Source organism: Micrasema longulum, unplaced genomic scaffold (assembly GCF_059751315.1).
Source record: "Micrasema longulum isolate JH-2025_06_02 unplaced genomic scaffold, ASM5975131v1 h1tg002081l, whole genome shotgun sequence".
NCBI classification, from domain to species: Eukaryota; Metazoa; Arthropoda; class Insecta; order Trichoptera; family Brachycentridae; genus Micrasema; species Micrasema longulum.
The window spans coordinates 5215-30097 of record NW_028279248.1 but is presented as its reverse complement, the minus strand read 5'-3'; the positions used below and the strand labels follow the sequence as shown (position 1 = coordinate 30097).

Genomic DNA, 24883 nt, shown 5'->3' with positions numbered 1-24883 from the left:
CGTTTTAGTTTTTGTTTTATGGTTGTATTAGTACTAGCGGACCTGTCAGACGTTGTCCTGCTCGAACGACGGCTTCCCTGCTATTCGCTTGGAAAAAGACTTTTCATTGATAAGTAGGTACCTAACTACTTGTTTGTGATTAAATTCCAAAACTTAAAATTGATAATATTAAAATATTTCATTTAAGTAGGTACCTAGGTACTTGTTTATGGTTGAATTATAAACCACAAAATAAATGTTTTTCAAATATGGAATTCTTTTTGCAAACGTCAAACTCCGGTTGTCTCACCAACAAAGGGGTGTACTTATGTATGAATACGTTTTTTTTTAATGTATTGAATTTAATATCATTTTAGTGTTACCAAAAATCCAATAAAAAGAAACAAATGGGTAGAAATTATAAGGAATTTAAGGAATGAACCTGATTGAGATCCACAAAAAAACAAATGCTGTTTGTAAACATTTAAAAACAAACTTTTTTTGTACACGAAAAAACAACATCTTTCTATTTTTTGCAAATGCATTCTCCTCGAATGCAACCCTTAGAGATCGATGAATTAAACATTTATGCTCCTAACTTCTTTTTTACATATTCGATTGAAAAAATTAATATCTACGAACACGCACAGCGCAAGGATCTATGTTTCTCTGTAAACCGCACGTAAATCGGTTAAGCCGTTTAGGAGGAGTACGGTTACATCACACGTACAGAGGAATTATATATATAAAGATAGAACTATTTATACTTTAAAACATAAAAAATCTCAACTTTAGAAGAGGCTGAGCCATGTTAGATGGAGACTATCCTAACCAAAAGACGCTCCGTATTCATTTTTAAACTCACTCGTTTTATATAGATTCCCTGGTATTAAATATGTGTACTTATCTGTGCGACAAATAATAAAATAAAATAAAAATAAATGATTTTAAAAATATAAATAAAATATCTTGATTAACTTTTCATTAGTTTATTTCGACCAATTTGCGCTGAACGAGGTCCTGAAGATACCCACCTTGACGAAAGCGCTCATTGGTCAAAATAAACAGGGTAAATCTTAACCGAGGAATTTTATTGATATTTATCAAAATCATTAACTTTGGAATTATACTCAAGAAATATCCACAAAAAATGTCCGGTTTTGAAGGAAAAAATAAATGGTCACAATATAACTATGATACATCTCCGTTCCTCCCCGTCCGCGATCTGGGCCACGTTGAGGGAAGCGTTACAAGGACCCCGTTAACTCCTTTATTTGGATTGAACATCTTGTAGTCTACTGCTGACTGTTCGTCGGCAGTTCGTGTGAGAACTACGGGATGCAAATCTGACTTGGGAGGATGCACAGGATCTGGCAGCCAACAGAGATGATTGGAGGATCTTTGTGGACACCATATGCTCCAACTAGGGAGCGGATATGGAACAAAAATAACATAAATAATCTTGTAGTAGATCGTACTTTTGCTTACTTATCTTTAACTGTTTATGTTACTTTTACAGATTTTTTACATTGTAGTTACGTTTTTTTAATATGGTTGTTTTTTAAATATTTTTAAAACTATCTAAAGAAATTAAAATCATTAATTAATAACGTTTCAGAAACAATATGTTTTTCATACAACGCTTTAGTATAAAATGGTATAAACAATAATACATTTATTCTTTGTTCGGAGGTTTAACGTGAATTTTAAAACGAACTTCCCTAAAGGTATACGTACACATATTTAAAGAACGTAATAAAGTAAAATTGTTTTACTTATATTTTAAAAGTTAAAATTAAATTAATTTATTTAAATAATTACTTTGCAAAGCACCCTTGAGGTATTACATTACGAAAATGACTCTATGTAAGTTCTCCATTATATATAAAACGAAAAAAAATAAATCACTTCATGTGTTAATTTAATGTATTTAAGGTTTTTAGTTACCTACCAACATAATTAATATATTAATCGTAAAGTTGATTATTTTACAAATATAAGTGTTTTTGAAATCGGCTTATTTTAGTTGTTTTTAATTACTCTCTATAATTATTTTGTTTTCGTCCGCTTTGAAAAGACTTACGATTTCGTTAAAATATTCATAATTCATCATATTGTATTAAATATTATTATTTAATTGAATATGAACCCATTTGCACGTCTGCCAGTTTTAAAACAAAATATTTCAATTTGAAATATATTCAATAGAATTATCCCCAACTTCTAACAAGTGCAGATCGCCATTTAAAGTCATAGTAATAGGAATTATAGATCTAATGTCAGATGTTGACCCCAGTAAAAAACGGACACAGTAGAGGCGATTTTAAATCGACATGTTTCGACAGGAAGCATTATTTACGCCTACGGATTTACAATTCAGCAAACACCTCCAAATTATTTACTTTGTATGTTTACGTATCCACCACCTACTAAACAAAAAACGCTGAAAATATTATAAACATTGTTAAACTGAATTATTTTATACTATTAAGCGTGGTACTCAGATGTTTTTTTAAAATTTGTGTAATTTAAGTATAGAAATTGAAAAAATAGTATTTTCAGGCGTTGCCTAGTATGTAGGTGAAATAATTCAATTGGATGAATCTCATCCGCATAAATAAAGGTTTCAGCTCTTTAACTTCACAAACATCAACAGATGAAAGAATTGAAGGAATATAGATGTTCAAATATGGGCAGAATGGTGAATGTTACACAATGTGTAAAGTGGCCACTTAAACCAACCATTGACAGGTCATAAGCCCTGTAGATGCCTAGACTTCTATATAACCTTCTCTTAAATGTTCTTCATCTCTGTTGTAATATGTTAATTTATGTGTAAGTTATATTTTTATTTTTAGTATTCTTTAATAATATTTTCCAATATTTTGTATCCCAAGTTTACTGATAAGTTATACAATTTTTTGTAATATGTATCTTTGTATGAATACATAAATAAATAATGCTTTTAAAAAAATTGTATTCGTCTTTTGTATTGTATTTATGTTTTTTTTCAGTAGGTAAAATATTTTTATTTTATTTAATAAAGCGTTTTTTTTCGTAAAAACACTGTTTTTTTTCTCTCTTTTCCATAGTAATCTTATTTGTTTAAAAAAAGCTATCTTATTTTTTATAATGTGTCAACAAGTCAGTACACAATATTATTAAGATGATAATTTGAAATTGTTTAAAATTACTATCATTATTAAAATTTGTATAGTTAAAGTCAAATAATTTATTTTTTTATTGTAGTAAATCGACATATTCAAAGGGCATGTACGACTAAATTTATAAAAGTGGAAGTAGCTAGGATTGTACGTCAACTGAAATACTTGCGTCGTTCTATGGATCTATTTTTCTGCCTATCCCTAAAACGGGAAATGGAGTGATAATTCTAGCAAAACTAATATATTTTTTACTAACATCAAACAAACAAACAAACAAACCATCACGCCGTTTCCCCGTAAGGGTAGGCAGAGAGGATAGAACGCCACAACACTCTATCTTTGCATACAGATCTCGCTTCCTCTACATTTATACATCTTCTCATGCACGCGCGCCGATTATTCCGACTTTTGACATGTCCATCTTTAAGTATTTGTTGGATTTGGTCATGCCATGTCTTTCTCGGTCTTCCTCTATTTCTGCATCCATCAACATTCGCATTGTAAATATTCTTAGCCGTTCTCTCGCTGTCCATTCGTTCTACATGTCCAAACCAGCGCAGAGCTCCTTTCTTGATTTTGTCGATAATGCTTGTCTCAGCCTTACATAATGTACGGATCTCAACATTTGTGCATCTATCGTACATAGTTTTACCACACATTCGCCTGAGAGATCGCATTTCGACAGCATTCAGCTTACTTTCATCCCTGTTTTTCCAAGTCCATACTTCGTTCCCATACATCAGGGATGGGACCAGGACTCCGTTGTGAACTGCCAATTTTGCCTCTTGTGACAACCATTTATTTGCCAAGGTCGATTTAAGTGCACCGTTCACTCTGTTCCCGGCACTCACCCTCCTTTCAATATCTTTCTCAGTCATTCCATCCCTAGTGAACATACTTCCCAGATACACAAATTCCTCTACTTGTTTTAGTATAACTCCATTCACAGTGATTTCACATTTAGTCATACTTTCATTTCTTTCAAAAACCATCACATTCGATTTATCGACATTCATCAGCAAATCGCTTCTCTTGCATACATCGTAGACCTTTGTTACCAAGAATTGCAGTTCCTCTTTGTTATTAGCAAGGAGTACAGCATCGTCAGCATACAAAAGACAATTGACTTTTAAATCACCCATTTTTGCTCCCATTCTTAAGCCTTTCAGTTCTTTCATGCAGTTATCGATATACACGTTGAACAGCCATGGTGACATAACACATCCCTGCTTCACTCCTTTATGAATGTCAAACCACGATGTGTATGATCCATTTACCCTAACACATGCTGTGCTGTCTTTATACAGAGAAGCAATAGCACGTGTTAGATTTACGCTTACTCCGTACTCCGATAACACCTTCCATAATTTTTCTCTGTCAACTCTATCAAACGCTTTTTGCAGATCGACAAATGCGCAGAAAAGCTTTTGGTTTTTAGCAAGAAATTTTTCTGTCATGTTTCGTAAAGCAAATATTTATTATAAATATCCATACATCCTCTTCCATTCATAAAACCGCTCTGAATATCCCACACTCTATCCTTTGTAACTTTTCTTACTCTATCAATCAAATGAATTATAAATATAATTTAAACCTTTTATAGGACTTCAAAGTGGTATATGAATATTCCACCAGAATAAGGGTTTATATTTTGAAACGAAAATTAGTATTTTCGTTTTTATGATTTAACCAAATATCCGATTTAGAATAATAGGAAACAAGTTGTGGAAAAAGCAAATGGGTTTTAACCTCATACTTCCTAATCCGTAGTTCGCAAAACTACCCACCGGAATACAATCTGTCTCTTATTCCATCATGAGTGGTACCATAATTGCATTTTTCTGAAAAACACATACGATTTTTATGATATTTGCAAATGCAGTATGTTTATGATACTGAAAAAAAAATTCATGTAACTTAGGGCCTTATTTATAAACTTGGTATAAAGTTACGCGTCGGCATAGTGGTAAAGTTAGGATGATAATACCATCTTTATTCTACCACTATAATATGGATGGTATTTTATTTATTTTATTGTATTTTACTTACATATACGGCCAAATTGTCTATTACAAAACGTATAAACCATATTTGGTTTAATTATTAAAATTATATATATACATTACCGTATACTCAAGACTTGGAAAAAAATATTTAACCTAAAAGTTGTTTAATACATTCAGTAGAAATTTAAAACAATTAAAAATAAACGTTTAAATCATATTAAACAATAAAATATTTGAATGGATAAATATAACAAGATAATCATAAAGCAGTTTCATATTTTAATTATACGAAAGGCTTGATTACCATCCACCATCTTTGGAAAAGTTCAATAGGCTTGATCTATAAGAACAATATCCTACTATGGGAATAACTATTTCCGAGTTCCTGGAGTTACAAGTTGTATTCCCATCCTTATCTGCCACTATGCCTAGGTGTAACTTTATACCAGGCTTAACAGTAAGACCCCTAGTGTCCTGGAAACGCAATATTTATTTAGTATGGTACGTTTACGCATTTACACATTTTTCGATGCATATTCGTTATGTAAAAATATCGTCTTGTTTGTAAATTAAAAAAAAATTGCATTAGACATTTCTTGGACATGTACTTGTGAATATATATAATAATTATACAATAATATATAATAATAATGATCATAATAAAAATATATATTAAAAAAAAATTTGGAGAGAAGAAATATTTTCAATGACGAAAATACTAATAAAATAATTTTAAATGAAATGATAGAGTTCACTGGGATTTGAATAAGAGGCCAAGGTTAATCAATGCAAATTATTTTGGATAAAAGGCTTTACTTGTTCATTCATACATTCATGATACAGTGTTGTTTCAAACACCCAATGTTAAATATGTACATACATCTTTTGGGACGATAATTGAAGCGTTCTTAACCCAACATTTAGTGACGACATGGTCATCTAAAGATAGGTACTACTATGTACATACGAACAGTTTTATTCTTCTATTTTAAGGGATAGTTGCGCCATAAAAAGCTTAGATTATCAAATGTTGAAAGTTAAGCCATCGTTGGGTTTTCGATGTAACCGATATTTTTCAAAACGTTTTATTTTACATTTTGTATTTATTTAGGTGTTTATAATTATGCACACTACTACGTTTTTAAGATACGTAAATAGACAATTACAAAAATAAATACTAATTTAAGCATTTTGGTCCCAGCTTTTAGATGTTTTTTTGTTGCATTTCACAAGAGAAAATGTTATCCTTTTAACGTCTTCTAACTTAAAACTATTTAAATACGTGGTACTACTAATAAACTATTTGAAATATAAAAACATGTTTTTTTGTATCAATGATTGTATTTTAATGAAATAAGCATGAGATTGCGAGATTTTATACGAAAATAGTATGGTTTCTGTTGTACAATAGCTGTTAAATGCTGCAGCAAGACTTATTTTTGGAATCTCTAAGTTCAGTCATATCACTCCACTACTTCGGGAATTACACTGGTTATGTTTTCTACAGAAGGTGGAATACAAACTCTGTTGGCTTATCTATAAATCACGGCACAACTCTACTCCGGAATATCTAAGAGAACAATGCATTCCAGGAAAACTAGCTGACAAGCGTCTTAAGCTTAGATCAGCTACGTCTACGGCGAGAGAAAAAGTTATTATACGTCTACGTAAACAGCGCACTAAATTCAGTGAACGCGCATTTGCAGTCACAGGCCCTATGTCATGTAATGCTCTCCTATCAGAGGTGCGAGGCTGTGAGAGTGAAGTGGTGTTACAGAAAAAGCTTAAAATCTATATGTGATAACAAAAAAAAAATTGTTCTTATTAAATTACTAATTTCAAAGCTTCAATTAAATTTATTTATCTATAGAATCACTATGTAAAGCGCTTTTGAGGTATATTATATTACGAAACTAGCGCTTTATAGGTTATCCATAATAATAATAGCAAACTAATCGATCCTAGAAAAATCCAACAAATTTATTTATTTATTCAAAATTACAAAATTAAATATTTATGAACTTATTAAGGCTTTTTAGGCTATGCCCGTGTCAAGCCACAACAAATAACAATAAAAATACAAGGTGAAATTAATTAGATCAAATTATAATGACCTAGAATAACAATCTAGAAAAAAGGTAAATGTAATAAATAATCAAATTCCAAAGAATACAATGCAAAAAAGAAAATCAGAAATAATTTTAAAAATATAAATTATACAAATTAAGAATCACACATAATCAAATATACAAAATAGTGGTATCATTAAAATCAACAAAATAATAGTAAAATATAGTAGTATTAAAAAAAACAAAATAAGAGTATAATTTAAATCAACAGAAAAAGAATATATTTATAAAAGTATAATTGAAATGATAATTGAGATATGTTTTCTAGAAACTCACTCAATATTATAGTACGAAATATAAGAAATAGGAGCAACAAATCTTATGCCAAATAATAGTACGTACTAAATTAAATTAAACAAAAATAGATAATGAAAAAAACATCAAAATTATCAATAAATATTAAAAGCAATCCACTTCTTTTGCGTGTCAAATGACAACCGTTGGAGCCAAATGTGTGATTTTTACAGTAAAAAATAGCCAAAACTGTACCAAATTGGAGGTGAAAAACTGCAACAGTATTGTATAAATTCGGCGGTCAATTCAATAAATAGAGATGTGTCCCAAAAAAGAACATTGATACTTAATAGGTTAACATAGGAATCAACTTACACAATAGAATTATATATATATATATATTACGTGTGAACATATTACTTTTATTATTCTTGAAAAATCGACAACAAACAGGAGAAAGAATGTGGTGTTCAAGTGTTACGCTGTGGGGTGGTGTGTGTTTTGTGTTAGTGTAGTGTAGCAAATTTGATCCAGTTCGACTGAAAAGTAGCAGTAATTTAACATGTAACATTTTATTGAACAACTGGCCCTAAATCGCTTAATTTTTTCATAGTTTCGTTTATTGAATTTATATAACGTGGTTGCGCTGACAATTTCTGTCAAGTGACATTCTAAAAATTATTAACGAGCTTAATAAAATAATGTGCATACCTTCTGATGACGAATTTTGAAAAACCTTTTTTTTGGATAACAAAAAGGGAAAACATGTAATTTTATTTTAAAAACATTTTAAAGTATGTTTTGTTGAAAACAAAATGCATAATCTTGGTAAGAATTCTAAAATGTATTTAAGAAAAAAAAAACACTTAACAGATACTGCCAGCGCAGCGTCGATTAAAAGTACTTTCAAAATACATATAATTTACTAACTTAGTGTTTGGCCATTTCTCAAAAAGTTTTGTAATCCCAGAATACAAAAGTTTCAAATAATTTGTTATATGTATATTATATTGCCGTAAAGATGGTTTATAATCTGCCATTGACCGGTTCAAGTTTAAGTGTAAAAAATGAAATAAAATGATTAAAAAAACATAGATTATATTTTGCAAAATTTATTTCTTTCATATATTTTAAAGATATTCGATATTATTTAACACTTTAAAGGCATTAAAAAAGAACTAAATATTTTTGCAAAATAAAACTTATCTGATCTAAAAAGATTGATATCAAATATTGAGTTTGTAATTTGACCTGCGAGACTAATTATATTTTATAGCTTCGTAATAAAATTATTAAGATTGCGAATATGATTGTTTAAAAATGCATGAAATAAGCAATTTAAAATTAAAATGTATTTTCTAATTTCTATGATTAAATAAACATACTTAAAATTCAACACTCAAGCCACTATAAAATTGTTCTTCCTGCTCGTTAAAACGTAATAAAACAATCCGTAAAATATTTTTATATCAATAGTAGAAAGGTATGGTAAAGAAGGATAATAAAATTTCAAAGTATTTCTGACACGTTGTATCAGACGAGGAGGTTGAGTTTGGGTTTGGAAATTTGTGAGTTATGAGTAAGAATAGGCAGAGAGGATAAAATGCAACATGTTTCTATCCTGGAATACATTTCTAGCTTCTTCCATATTCATGCATCTTGTAATGTAATTCATGCCTTTCATTTGAGTCATCTTTTGGACCACGAAAAATATTTTGATTTTTCTGATGTTTTTTTTTGTAAATGCAATATTTTAAAAACTACGAGTATATTAACTTCTACACACGTGCAAAAATATTAATAAAAATTTTAGATTTTTACATTTACATTTTTTTGCACCACAACAGGCCAGGAGGCCTAATTACAGTGGTGAATTACATCACAGAGCACCCAGGCTTGAGAAAAATCACATTTTTAATTTTTGTGTTCTCACCGGGAATCGAACCCGGAACCTTCCGTGGTGAGTCAAGCGTCTTGACCACTACACTACGGAGGCCGCCGATCCTAAATATAATAAGAATAATGATTCAGCAAGCTTAACAAACATATGAACACCATTATTCCCTTTCCGAACCTTATGGTGCATAAAGCATTGTATTGGTAAACTAACCGTAGCGTATCTTAATTATTTTTATTACACGGCGATAAAAAAATTCTAACTCAAAACTCATAAAAATTAGAACAAAATCAAAAGAAAAAAAAATCCACATGGGTATAGAGCCTGATTCAATCAGTTTTACGTGACAGAGCCACTTTGTGAACAAAATTACACGTACATACACAACATACATGTGTATATGCGTATTTGAATGCACATTTATATGCATGCAAATATATAAATATATATAAGAATAAAAAACATTATGAATATTTTAGTAGAAAAAACCAAAAAGTAACTTATTTTGCTATCAATTTAGTTAAAGTAATCATAATAGGAAAATATCACATACTACGAATGTACGAATACCGATAAAAAAATGTTTTCATCCATGAATTTTAAAATAAAATTGTTAAAAAAATATGTCTCAAAAACGCTACTAGTTTGGTTTTGACAATTGTGACGTCAAGATTCGTGATGATTTAATTTTAACGGTCACAAACAAATGTCCAAATTTAACCGAATCGTGACGTATTAGGCCAATGCAGTGAGCCGTTTTCGCGGGAGTTGAAAAATTATAAATTGAAAAAATATATATGCTACTACAAAGTACAAAAAAAATGTTTTTACTGGACAGCATTTCATAGATCCATATTAATTTATAATTGTAAAAAAAAAGTTATATTTCCTTATCGAATGCAAAAGTAGAATATTAAGAATGATACACTAAACTTATTATAGCGTCCATGGTTAATTTAGAAGTGCGACGACGGACCCGCAAATGAACTCATCGTTCAATTACAGAGAATAACTCAAGGGGCTTGGCGTAATGGGCATAAACGTATGATCGCATTAAATACAACACTTTAATAGGCATTTCTGTAACCACACCTCTCTATTGTTTGATTTATTATTTCATTAACAAAAGGCTATTATGGACGCGCGCACAAACAGCGCGCTAGAAGCCACTGTTCATGGCGGCTGTGGCTGTCCGTCAAGTGTTGAAGTAATCACATCAAGACTCGTTGCCATCTAACCCCCGACCCTATCAAAGTCAAGTCGTCAGCATCAGAAGGTAGCAAAAAAATCAGTAGTGGACTGGGAACTTTTTTGCACAATAAGAAAGTTTAGAGGTTTTTAAAATGTATTATTTGTTAAAAGACTTAAAAATTATTATTATTTTTTTTTTTTCAAATTACATTTGTAAACATATTCACTAACATATTTTGGTTTCTTAAGCTGTGCCCGTGTCAAGCCATTATAATGAACAACAACAAAATATAATCATCATTATTCCATGTCCGCTTCCTAATTGGAGCATATGGTATCCACCAAGAGCCTCTATGCATCTCTATCGGCTGCCAACTCCCTTGCGTCCTTCCAAGTCAGGTTCTCATCCCATAATTCTGACAAACTGCCGATGAACAGTCAGCAGTGGACGTCCACGACGTTGATAAGCAGATGCCTTGTAAAGTAGGCAACGCGGTTAAGGCTCTCAGGAGGCATCCGCAGTATAGTATATAATCTACCCACTAATGTTAGAGACGCCCCGACCCTTCTTTATTTACATTTAAGTCAAGATTAAAATGTCACTATCTAAATATTAAAATTGTTTCTTTATCCTTCTTCTTCCCTTCCCATCTCCTCTGCATTCTTCATTGAATAGTGTTAATTTTTAATTCTTTAAATAATATTTGTTTGCATTTTTGTATAAAATTGTAAGATTCAATATGTCCATGTATTTATAATTTTCTTAAACTGAACGGTTTGGGTAGGTAGGAAGAAATCGCCTTAAGGCAATATGCCGCCCTTATATGTATATGTATATAAAGTGTCAAATAAATAAAAATATGGCCTAGCCTAGCCAACCGTATTGCCCTCGCTTGATGACAGTCGTCACCGGAGTTTGCTGCGTCCGTTCTTTTATTAATTCATTCCCCACAAAGTCAAACTACGGCTAACCCAAGATCCTTCTGAGACACCTATTCTCAAAACTCAGAATTTTGCTGTTTTGGGCCCTAGTGAGGTGCCATGATTCGCATCCGTAGAGGAGAATAGGTGTTATGCTGGCGTTATATAGGCGGCATTTGATTTTCATCGAGTAAATATCCGATCTCCAGACAGTTTCCATACTTTTGAATGTGGCACCTGCTACTTCTAACTGCACTCCCAGTTTTTTTTTAATCTGAAATTTTCTGTAACATATACTCCTAGGTATTGAAAACTCTCGACCCTTTCGATGATTTGGTTTGAATCAGGGGATTTTTAGCATCGAAGCACGAAATATATGGGTTTTAGCAATATTGGTTTAATATAGTTGCTAAATATTTTAATTTATTTTATATTAAATCTAATTTTCCATGGCACTGAGCATTCTTCATTTTAGTGTTTTTACGGCACAGATTTTTTTGTTTTCTGTGCGAGTACTACTAGTATCTATGCTTATCGTACACTGATGGCGAACAACCTTTTGCCAGTCCACGAACAATGAAATATTGCAGTTCAAACAACAATCTTTCAAAATCGCAATATTTCACGTCCACCTTGCCAGGAATCGAACCCAGGACCTCGAGATTGGGGGACAAACAAGCCCGAAGCAGACTTGTTTCCACTTGATTTCTTTATTCAGGATTTTTGCCCGAGAACAGCCATCCAGTCAAAAACTCTAGTCTGAGATTTATTTGTTGTTTTCTGTGCGAGAGTCAAGCGTCATGACCATTACACTATGGAAACTTTGCTTCTCTTATACCACAAGTTGCGGACTTCACAGCTGATTGTTTGTCGGCAGTTTATGTTAGAGGTACGGAACGCGAACCTGACTTGGGAGGACGCACAAACGCGGGCAGCCGATAGGAATGCATGGAGCCTCTTGGATGCATATGCTTCAACTAGGGAGCGGACATGGAATGATGATGAAGATGATGTAGGTCTGTATTCCAACAATCAAATCAGCAATATTTTGATTATCGTTATCATTTTTCTATCCGCACCGGAACTGAATTAGAGTTCCCATTACTACCTTTCTGGATAATTTTTGTTACGTCAGTCTTACGCTTTAGGTGTCAGCCTAAGACCAATGAAACATTTCAGTATAGAACCTCTTGAAAAACCATCATTTCCTTTTTAATTTTCCAGGGTGAATTTATGAGTCTTCTCTATACCCTAGAGAGTGGTTAATTTGGGGATATTATTTTTTTCTGTGCGACTAATTTTTGCTTCATATATGGCTACACTGATGAGTGAATGTCAAAAAATATGAACACGTGAAATCAAACATGATGTTTTTAAATTTAGAACATTGTTTCGAGCATAAGCCAAAACACTTAATTAGGTTGAATTGACCAAACCGTAAAAGTTTTATTTTCGTTTTTGAAGCAGTTTATTCACCATTTGACGTTTAATCATCAGTGTGGCCATTATATGAAGTAAACTGTCGTCGCATTAAAAAAATAATAATCTTTATTTTTATCACTCTCTAGGGGAGGGGGTAGAGATGATTTAGAATACCACCACAGGAATCGAATCAGGTTACTTAAACATGGAAAAAAGTTTATGTTTAGAAAATACTTTGAGTGTTAACGTAAGTTGTGTCCGTTTTTTCCGAATTAAAAAATGACTACCAAAAGTAAAACAAAGTGATAAACGTATACTATACGTCACTCTAAAAAAATATTCTGCTCTACAAGATATGGTGTTTGTTTTACGTTACATTTATTATTTTCTTTAAATGGAAAATCACAACCCACTTCTGTTCGCGTGCAATCGAGAAAATAAAGCTGCCAAAGCTGCTCGCGATGTTTGCGCAGTGTTTGGTGAATATGATATGAATTATTGACTAATTTATTGTACGATAATGAAAGATATTTTTTTTTAATGATGAGAGCAAGAAGAGACAACAAAAAAAATATTACAAATTTGTCAATAATGCATTCTTTTTTATTATGAAAATAAAAATAAAATGTCAATAATTCATAGCATCTTCGCAGTACACTGTGCAGATATCGCAAGAAGCTCGGCGCCTAAATGGTCACTTTTGACTACTTAGCATTTAATTTTGAAGGTCAAATAAGGAAAATCAAATAAAATAGTATGTGTAAAAAATCACAACACAAGATATTGTAGAGCAGAAAATTTTCTTTCGAATGACGTAGGTGTAACCCGTATTTTACTTTTGGTGCTCATTTTTTTTAAATTTGGAAAAAAACGGACACAACATTTGTTCACACCTAATATAAAATTCGGAAATCAAGTAATACAAGCGGGCTTAAAAAATAGTCATTTTTTCATCGATTTGATTTTTGATTAATTTAGTAATTTTTAAATTGATTACTTAATACGTTACTGATTAAATTCACAAGAAAAGTGATGGCTACCGATTAATATTACAGTCATTAATCCAAAGCTTTCACGCTGCGGCTACTAACGCAGTAAAATGTACCACAACATAATATTTATTTTCTTTTGAAGGCTCAATAACACCGGCTGTAACAAAATAAAAGTTTTTATCATAGCATTTTAAATGTACTACAAAAAACAGATCATTTAAAAGCAGAGATATCTACATTAAAGGCAATGAACTTTAAAATACGATATGTTAAACAACAATTAAGGGGATAATTTTCAGCGTTATTCATACACACTGTGAAATGTTTACCATTCTGACCATGTTTGAACATCAATATTGAGAAATATTTTTTTAATGATCAACTATCGAACTAGTATAAGAAGTGTAGACGATTTCCGGGTTCCTAAGGTGAGACTGACTGAAACTCGAAACAACATGTTTTATAAGGATTTATTTATTTATTAAAATAATAATTACATATATATACATACATATATATTTATTTATTTTAAATAAAAATAATTAAATATTATCGGACTCACCAAGTCAACTTATATGGCTTGTTGGTAAAGATCCTTTGCATGAAAACATTTGATTACACCACAAGTATTTGCATAATAATAATTACTAGTCTTATCTATTACTAAATTCAAGTAGAAATGTGTTAATTATAGGTATAAAGCATTTTTGAGAATAGTTGTTTTAGCATAAGCCGAATTGAGAATTTTAAACAGTGTCGAAGATAATCAGTTGACCTTTCCCATACTGTGCCAAAAAGTTCAGCGCGTTACTGTGCTGTGTAGTCATTACAAATGCAAAAAATGAGAGATTTTAAATCGGGAAAATGGAACATTCATATTACTTCAATTGTTTTAAGTTGAGTCACAAGTTTTCATACTCCATAAGGCCTGTAAATGACTAAACTTACATAATATTCATTCCATAATAAGGTTTTTTTTTTGAAAATTCAAATAAATTTTCTTAAACAGTCGAAAATTGTAACAAAACATTTTTAGTCTCGACGCATGATCATTTATTTAAATCTTAAACAAGTTAATAAGTGCGTTTAATTCAAATGCATGCGTACATTAAACACAATGAAAGGTTATTAATCATAATAACCATAATTTTACTACTCGAAACACTTAGGATGATTCTTCATTTCAGGCGGCCTGGTAACTTTGGCTGGTTAATGTGAATTCGATTAGTTTCTGTTTTTTTACTATTGTTTGTGGGTTATTAATAATTACCATCATCCCCCTTTCTGCACTCGTTGGTGCATAGGACACAGCATTGGTAAACCAAATGTAGCATAGTCCGACCATCTGTTGGGTGAAGATGACGTGGTCTTACTCTTTAGGTGCCAATCCAGAAACAATAAAATGTTGCAGTTAAAAAAACCTCCAAATCCATATTTCACATCTACCCTGCCAGAAATCGAACCCAGGACCTCAAGAATGGTAGGCGTATTTGTCAACCACTGCACAACGAGGCGGACTTATCTTCACTCGATTTCCATAGTTATGATTTTCATCCGATAGCAGCTATCGAGTCGAAAGTATTTATCTAGAATTCTGGTTCTATTTTACACTTCTTCTTGTGGTGCCTTATCAGGTCCCTCCAACGTTGACGATTACTGCAACGAAAGCATCTTGGTCCTGCGCTACTCCGAGGCCAGGACAACTGCTTGTAGGTTGTGACTGCCGCAGTGATTCCTGAGTAAAGATGATCAGAGTGGTTTCCCGCTGCCTTCTATGGTGGATTTTTCTGTCGGGGTTACCTTCGCTTAGCTGGTTGGTTCTGGTTTGAAGGCACCAGAAACTCGCCATTCATCCTCTCGTTATCTGCTGTAATCACACCGTTATGAGTATGATCCCATTGCCTGGGGTTCGCTATGTGGACGCTAACGAGTTGGACTAGTCAGTAGTGTTGCCGGTAGAATACAACTGGGCATTCGCAGCATTTAATAGAATCACACCCTCCAGCAAGATTTGACTCACTGCAACCCTACTGACGGATCAAACCCCTATTTTACCCACATTACTGTATGCTCTGGGTCCAGGCGGATAAAGAATACAGTTCTGAGGCTTACTAAAATGAAATTATATTTTTTTTATGTTCTCGTATGGTTTTTTGAATGAAATTTACTATTTTGAAACCAGTTTTCGAAAAACAGAACAAAAAATAGGTTGAAATTTTTCATAAAAAGCAGCATTTTTTAATACTAATATTTATTTTACCGAATGGCTTCCCCTTAACTCAATTGTGTCAAACAAATTTAATGGAATATTAAACTACATATTTTAAAACACTCGATAACTTTTAAAAGTTGACTTAACGCACTAAAATGATCCTAAAAAAATTCAAACTATTATTTAGATTTACTTTCTAGCTATTTACTACCCTATTTATCAAAATATTTATAAACGAATTAACCATAATCCTAAATACTAGAGCAAAATCTACTTTATTAGAGAGGTAGAAACGTTATATATAAGATGTTCTGTATATTTACCTATTTTGTATTTCAAAAATGTATTATGTAAAAAAAAAAAAATTATTCAATAAAAAAAAAAAAGTAAAACATATTGACTTGATAAGGAATCGATTTCAAGATTGCCCGACGCATTTGCCACTACGTCTCAGGCGGAAATTTTAAATTTGATAGTTATTCGAGCAGGTAATGATATATATACTATATACCACTGCCTTTCTCAAATTTTGGGCAGGTAGGAAGAAATTGCCTTAAGGCAATATGCCCGCACTTATGCATATGTGTGTAAACCGTTTATGTATATGAAGTGTTTAAATAAATAAATAATAATAAAATCACGGTGTGATCAGTTTTTGTTCGCAATCTTAAAGTATAGGAAAATATAACAAAACGCCCTAGGCTATGATATATTAAACCTCTCAATTCATAGTCTCGGTTATAATGTGCCTATTTTCCCATATTGTTTTTTTGATTCGTAAACAGCCGTGCTTAAACGCGAAGTATATTATTCTTTATCTATGTATCTCACCATGCCGTGTAATTTTATTCAAACAAATATAAATGTTACAGGTACACATTGCCTTTAATATTGTTATTAGTCACTTGTTTCATACGAGTACTTACATTTTATATGTGAGAACAAGTTACCTGTATCACTGTAAAAAAAAACGTTCCCATGAGTCGGTCATACTAAGAAAATATTATGATTCACCGGTGTTACCTTTTTGATGAAAATTCAAATGGGAACAAAAAGGTGGGGATGCAATATTTGTGCATGAAATGTGTAGTAAAAATGCAAGTCAGTGGGTCTTTTGAATTTTTTTGTCATCGGGTATACTTGAAAATATTGTATTGTAGTAAATATATTATGTAGGTACTTCAAATTTAAACATAATAAACAGACCTTATTAAAATCCTAACTTAAGTGCATTTAGAAGGTGATAGCTTTCTTATCATAAGTTTTTTTACCTACTTTATATTTTTAATTTTTAGTTTTTTAATCTCAAACAACTTGTCGTAATTTTTTTTTTTTTTTACAAATTTATCTTCTATAATTTCTCTGTACGCGTGATGTCACTGATCTCCTCCTAAACGGCTCAACCGATTTACGTGCGGTTTTCAGAGATATATAGATCTTTGCGCTGTGGGCGTTCGTAGATATTAAAATCTTCAATCTAATATGTAAAAAATAAGTGAGGAGCATAAATGATTTATTCGTCAATCTACCAGGGTTGCGTTTGAGGAGAATGCATTTACAAAAAAATGGAAAGTTGTTGTTTTTTTGTGTATGAAAAAAGTTTGTTTTTGAATGTTTGCAAACAGCATTTGTTTTTTATGGATCTTAATCAGATCCTTTTTTTAAATTCGATATAATTTTTACCCATTTATTTCTTTTTAATGGATTTTTTTAAAAACTTAAATAATATTAAATTCAATGCATTTTTAAAAACCTTTTTTCTACAGAAGTACACCATTCTGTTGGTGAGAAGAAGTAAGTCATATTTCAAAAAAAATATTTATCTTATGTTTTTTGTTTTTATTTTGTGTTTACCTAGATACCTACTTAGATGCAATATTTGAATATGAAGAATTTTTAGTTTTGGAATTTAATTACAAACAAGTACCTATAGTACCTACTTATATATAAACAGTATTTTTCCAAGCAAATAGCAGGCAAGCCAACGTTCGGGCAAGACAGCATCTGTCGAGTCCGCTAGTATTATATATAACACAATGTAAAAAGCATTAAGTATTTAGAATTACAAATACGTAATACAGCTTCAAAGTATGTGATTTAAGTATTTAACATTACATATGTATAACTACACAATACAAATTAAAAGAGCACGAAAAAATATCAAATAAATATAAAATACGCCTAATACCAGCTCAAAATGTAAGGAAATGAATTCAAAATTATCTACTAATAATACAATCTACAAAAGAATAGAAAATACATACAAAGTTTAAAAATTACATGTACGAGTATGTACAATGTACATATTTCAAGCTAAATACGAGATAAAATCTTGAAAATGAAAAAGTTTTTGAAATTATGAAAATAAATATACCCATTTCAAGCTAAAAGAGTATTAAAAACCGTATTGAAATGACATAATACAAGCTAAAAAAGGACGAAAAAGCATAATTAAAAAAAAAAAAGTATTTAAAATTACATATACAAGCTAAAACGGCAAAAGATTAAAAATTATAAATTCAAGATGCGCAAATTCTGGATAAACTTTTATTATTTATTCGAAGTACTTCTGTAAAAAATAATTTTTCGATTCGCACGTCCTGTTTCTGTATTTTAAAAATTGTACTTTAAATCTTTTTGGCAATTTATTAAATTCCTTGAAGCCTATGTATTACAGAGATCTAGTACCAAACTTTATAGACGTCACTGGTCCAATACAAATGTTATTTTTTTATTAAGTCGTACTGGTGGATATCTATATAACAATTTAATCTTTATATATTACATAAGGAAGAAAGTTCACAAAATATGTCCTTCTCGGGATGTTTGCTAATGCAAAAGCGACATCAGCGATTTAATGAATACTTTCTATACAAATAATTAACCGTAATCAGATACCTGGCTCACTTAAAATTATACACTTTCCTGCACTGATGTAATCGAAATATTAACATAGTTTTTTACGTATAAAAAGATACGCAATTTACTATTTAATTTTTAAAATATTTTATTTCAATTAATGTTAGTAAATATAAGTATTTAACTTCTTACATACTTTTAACGTCTACCGGTTTCGAGACGTACCCGTCTCTTCATCAGGGCACTCACTACATCAACATGAACATAATAAAATACGCTTTCACCTTTACCATCACCGTAGTTTACGAGTACAGAGCATTTACGAAAAAATACATAAATTACATGCAGAGTTAAAGAGGATATAAACGCCACCATGTCTGAATATGAACTTCACATTTTTTTGTAAATACTATGTGTACTACGGTGATGTAAAGATGAAAGTGTATTTTAGTATATGCATGTTGGTGCAGTGAGTGTCCTGAGGAAGAGACGGGTATACGTCGAAACCAGTAGACATAAAAAGTCGGTAAGCGGTGAAACAATAATATTTACTAACATTAATTTAAAAGTTTTGAACTCAAAGTCAATGCTTTATCAATGCAATGCGTCAAACAATAATCCTATATTTCAAAAGGTTTTTTACAGATTTTCTTTAAAGCAACGAAATTATACAGCTTTCATCAAATATACTAAAATACACGATGATTTGAGAAATATTCTACTTCCAATGATTTTCACTTGCATGCTTTTTAAATTCCGTACGTTGCACTTATTAATTCAAAATCATAAATTTCCTAAACTTTATTTAAAACTTTGCATGTTATAGAGACATTTTTTATCATGTGAATAAATTATGCTATCTGTATTATTTACCGATAAACAATTTTGCCTATTTTATAATACCTATTCTTCATTCACAAAAATTGCAATGACAAATAATTTTGTGGATTTCAAGTCAATGAGTGGATTTGGATTTCAAGTCTTGGAACTTTCAGTATTTTTAAGTTAAATGGTATGACTTGAATGACGCATATGATTATTTGATCATTGCAAATAAATGATTCACGAAATTATTATACATGACTAAAGTTACTTATTACGTCAAAATTTTAACGATAATTTAAAATTGTTCAATGAAATCAGATGACGAACGTTTAATTTTATGTGTCGGACATCGAATAATTTTTTTTTACTGTGTAAATGGTAATACATAAGTAGGCGTGCCGGATGATTTGAGTTTCACTTACTCAAAACACAATTTCGTCACTCTCAATATCTGTTACGCGTTACGTTCTACTATAAGGCTCGCGATTTAGTACTATATGATAGGCTAATATAAAGTGCCTTATTTTTATATCAAACATTTATTTTTATGAATATAGCTTTAGCCACTTGATCAATTGAACGTAGTTATGCAGAAGCAGTTGGTCCACAATAATGAAAAAAATCTATTTGGATGTGATCGAGTTCTGTAAGTTCAATTCTATGCTCTGCTAAAAACAGCCAGGCCACTTACCTACAAAAACTGTAAAAATCACTTTCTGAAAATAGTGTTGATCACAAAAACGACATTTATCAATTTGCAGAAAACACCCACAGCAGTAGAAAAATCTTACTGCGTAGAAATCTAGTTCTTAAAATAAAGTAAAGTACCTTAGTATTTTGAGTTTATAAATGCATTGATTTAAAAATGCCTGTGGTAAAAAACATGTTTTCAACACAACGCATTCAAAATTTGAATGAGGTATCATTTAATGTTAGATCTGGCTGTTTTCTGCAAAATTCATATTTCATGTTGTGTGGTCAGCCAGACTTTAAAAATCACCGAAATTCCTTTAAAATATGATGAAATTATTAAAAAAATTATTATATTAAATAAATTAAGTCAATCCTTACAATTAAGTACCCTAATATAAATGTAAAATAAAATGTTCAATACATAATGGCACACCAGGCATCAGAGTTTTATTAGAGGTGGCTGTTTTCTGCAAAATGCACATCTTAGGTTGCGTGGTCAGCCAGACTTTTAAAATCATTCAAACTGGTGAAATACATTCTTAAATATTTTTTGTATCATTAAAAATACGAACGTTTGCATCATTTGTCAAAGTAAAAACTTAAACCGAAAAAACATGCCTTTATACAGGGTGTTCTTTAAACCCTGTCATATCTGAAACCACGATGATCAGTATAGGCAAGAATACATATAAGCGTATTTAAAAAAATATTTAGAATTTTTAAAAATAAAATATTTATAAAAACAAATGGTTGCTTACTTCTGAAGGGGAGAAGTGAGGGGGCGCGGCCGTGCGGTTGACAGTGTATCAGACACCCCCCTCCCCCTCCTCGTTTCACCTCTACGGGAGTAAGCAACCATTTGTTTTTTTTTTATCTTTTATTTTTTAAGATTTTAGTCGTTCGAAAAATTTATTTTAATGTGCTAATATGTCTTCTTGCTCATACTGATCATCGTAGTTTCGGATGTGACAGGGTTTAAAGAACACCCTGTATAGTTTATCTATATACCATGTCCGTAAAAGCCTTCGGCCATTTATATGAATCAAAGAAAATAAAAATAAAACTTTCAAAGTGCTATGTATCTTTAATTATTTACTCTTTTCGCAAAAGTGCTATTATCTCAGTTTTACTTTACTGTGACTGGCTGCTTTCTGCATAGCTACGTTCAGTTAGTGTAAATACTCATTGTATCCCACGTACTATCAGTGTGAATTAAGGTTGTAACTGCAGAGCCACTCGCGATGACTGAATTATTGTCCATGGTTGTTATCACCATTACACAATTAGATAGTTTAAATAAAGGCATACAACTTTAGAGTATAATCTCCATCATTGCAGATTTTGTGTAGAACCGAGCCTCGATTATAAAGAAACATCATATACACCGGCTTCGTGGTGTAATGGTCAGCAGGTTTGCCTACCATGCGAGAGGTTTCGGGTTCGATTTCCGAAATGGTTGATATGAAATATTTATTTAAAATAATGTTTTTATACTATAATATTTCATAGTACCTGGACTGGTACCTGAAACGTAAGACACATCTCACCTTCATGATAAAAAAGATTAAGAAACGATGCGAATGGTATTCTAATGCTGTTCCCTATGCACCGGAGGTGCGGAAAGGGAATAATGATGATGATTGTTTATTTATTTAAAAATATACACGGCACTTAGTGCCTATTACTTTACAAAAAATATATATTTTGTAGATATAAACACTTCAATACAGTTGATAAAAGAAGAAAAAAAAACATAAAAAAGTTTCTATGTACATATTAAATCACAATGGTTTCATTCAATGAACACGCTAACATATAGGATAAAAAAATAAAATGTCATTTTAAGGAATAAAATAAATTTTAAAAACCATTAAAAGGAATATAAGAATTAAATTAGTTCCTTTTTATATGGAAAATTCAAGTCAAAACAATAAATACTCTTCAGATTCTGACATTTAGAACAGACGCATACGGGTAAAACAGATGTAATAGTCAATATTGCTTATGGTTTTCTTAGTACCTACGGCATGCCTAGTTATGTAAATTTACTCGAGTTAAACTGATGGTAATTTGATGATTCTATTTGACGCGATAAGTAACTTTCGTGTAAATATCACTCTGATGACAATGCATGAGGCATGTTTGTACGGCACGTGTATGTCTGGCAGCGGGGAGGACGCGGAGGAGCCAGGGCGCGCCGCCCAGCCCCGCACAGCGCCACCAGCGCCAGCAGCCTGCTGCAGCGCACCCTGAGCGACCCCGAGGAGAACCTCAGCGAGGACCCGGACAGCCGCCCCGACTTCGCGAAGCGGAGCGACGCGGAGCTGGAGGGCCGCTGCGACTTCCCGAAGCGCGGCGACGCGGACGCGGAGGGCCGCCCCGACTTCGCGAAGCGGAGTGACGCGGACTACGTGAAGCGCAGCGAGGACGAGTACGGAGACTTCGACGGCCAAGTGCGCAAACCCTACGACGCGGAACTGGCGTCCGACGAGTTCCACGCGGACAAGGCAGCCTCGCGCAACGCCGGCGGCTATTGGGTGTGTACACAACATTTTAATACTTCTTTTAGATCTCTGTTTAATGAAAGAAGCGCAATTAGTCAATGACCGATTTTAATAAGTGTTTTGTTCCGCATGAATAGATTTTCTGATTTATTGGCGTGGGAATTTTACTCCCATCGATACTTGATAATAATTGTTCTTTTAGTACTTAATTATCATTAATAAGGTCATCACACTCATCATAAAAAAGTTTTTTCGACATACACGTAGAATGTATGTAAAAAAAAACATTTGCATATTCCGTATTATCTTTTTGGCCATCATTCATTGGGTTTCGCTTTAATTAGGGGGTGTAGATCACCGGGGGGCCTTCCTACAAAAATGTGCGGTAACTAAAAACTCAGTTGAAGTGATCTCAGTCATATTTTTAAGTGACACAAAGCCCTAACTGTACACAATATACAGGGTGTTCTTTTAAACCCTGTCACATCCGAAACCACGATGATCAGTATGAGCAAGAAGACATATTGGCACATTAAAAATATTTTTTAGAACAAATAAAATTGAAAAAAATAAAATATCAAAAAAAGCCAATGGTTGCTTACTTCTGCAGGGATGGAACGAGGAGGGGAAAAGGGGGAGTCTGATACTGCGCCGCGGTCCACTCACTTCTCCCCTGCAGAAGTAAGCAACCATTTGTTTTTTTTAATATTTTATTTTCAAAAATTTTCTTTGTTCTAAATATTTTTTTTAATACGCTAATATATATTCTTGCCCATACTGATCATCGTGGTTTCGGATGTGATAGGGTTTAAAGAACACCCTGTATTATGGCTAAAATATATTACCCAATAGTGTTTTATCTTGGTAGACAGGCTTCCGCAGTCTTATACCCCTTAAAATTACAATTGCAAAATTCGTTTAAAATATGACTCGTTTTGTGACAAAAAAAAGTTCTTGCACTTATTTTATTTAAAAGATTCATCACATATTTCAACTGCAGACATTTTTTTTGCGTAGTGAGAATGAATTTTGTTTATTAGAATATCGGTGTTTTTAACAAATCGTTAATTTGTATGAATTGATTTGGATTATGTTATCATGTGTAATCAATTCTTACCTTTAATTTTAGGCTTATATTGCTATTAATTTGCTCTTTTATCTGCTGAATTTAAAAAAATCACAACACGATACAATCATAACTTGTTTCAGATTTACGTCACATATAAATTTATTGGCATGCTAAGGAATCGTACATTACATTCGTAAATATTTTTGATGTGTTTGTTTATGACGGTAAAGGTTTATTTACATACTCATACTACCATAAAGTAATAAGTTAGTACCCGCAATGAATTATTGCCACTATTGACCATCTGCCTATATCGAGTAAGTCTAGTGACATAATCCTGTTTTATAAATGTTTTGTACTACCATTTAATACAATGCTTTACACTACATGTTATTCTCGTGTCGAAATATGCTTTATTGTTAATAATGAAACATGTTTTTCAATTAGGAGAGGCAGGTAAGTGAATATACACATTACAAATTGCAATAGCTTTATTGTGTACATTTTGTAATTATCTCATGACATATTCATGTTTAATATGCATTTTCGTTAATTATGTAGGTACATCATCACGCATCATAGATCCGGGTTTTTATTTCGCTCGTTGATGTCTCCGAAATATTGAAAATGTGCTTCTATATTTTTCTAGAAGTGAAAATTTTCATCTTGTTTCCTCGAATTACGATTTTAATGTCTTTTTTTAACTAGCTGCATTAAATTTTCCAGAAGGTGTATAATTTAAATTTAATTGATAAGATCATTCAACAAAGACACATAAATTAAAAA

At 31.8% G+C, this 24883-nt stretch overlaps 1 protein-coding gene across 1 annotated transcript in view; it reads left to right on the top strand.

The window, feature by feature from the left end:
* Nucleotides 1-23061, top strand: part of LOC148273092 (uncharacterized) — a gene marked incomplete at its 3' end in the record, with an annotated part of 56506 nt that extends 33445 nt beyond the window's left edge. The window contains exon 3 of the mRNA XM_088239155.1: nt 22693-23061. Coding sequence (XP_088095281.1) covers nt 22693-23061 — 369 coding nt within the window. The remainder of the gene's footprint in view (nt 1-22692) is intronic.
* Between the last annotated feature and the right edge of the window lie 1822 nt (nt 23062-24883).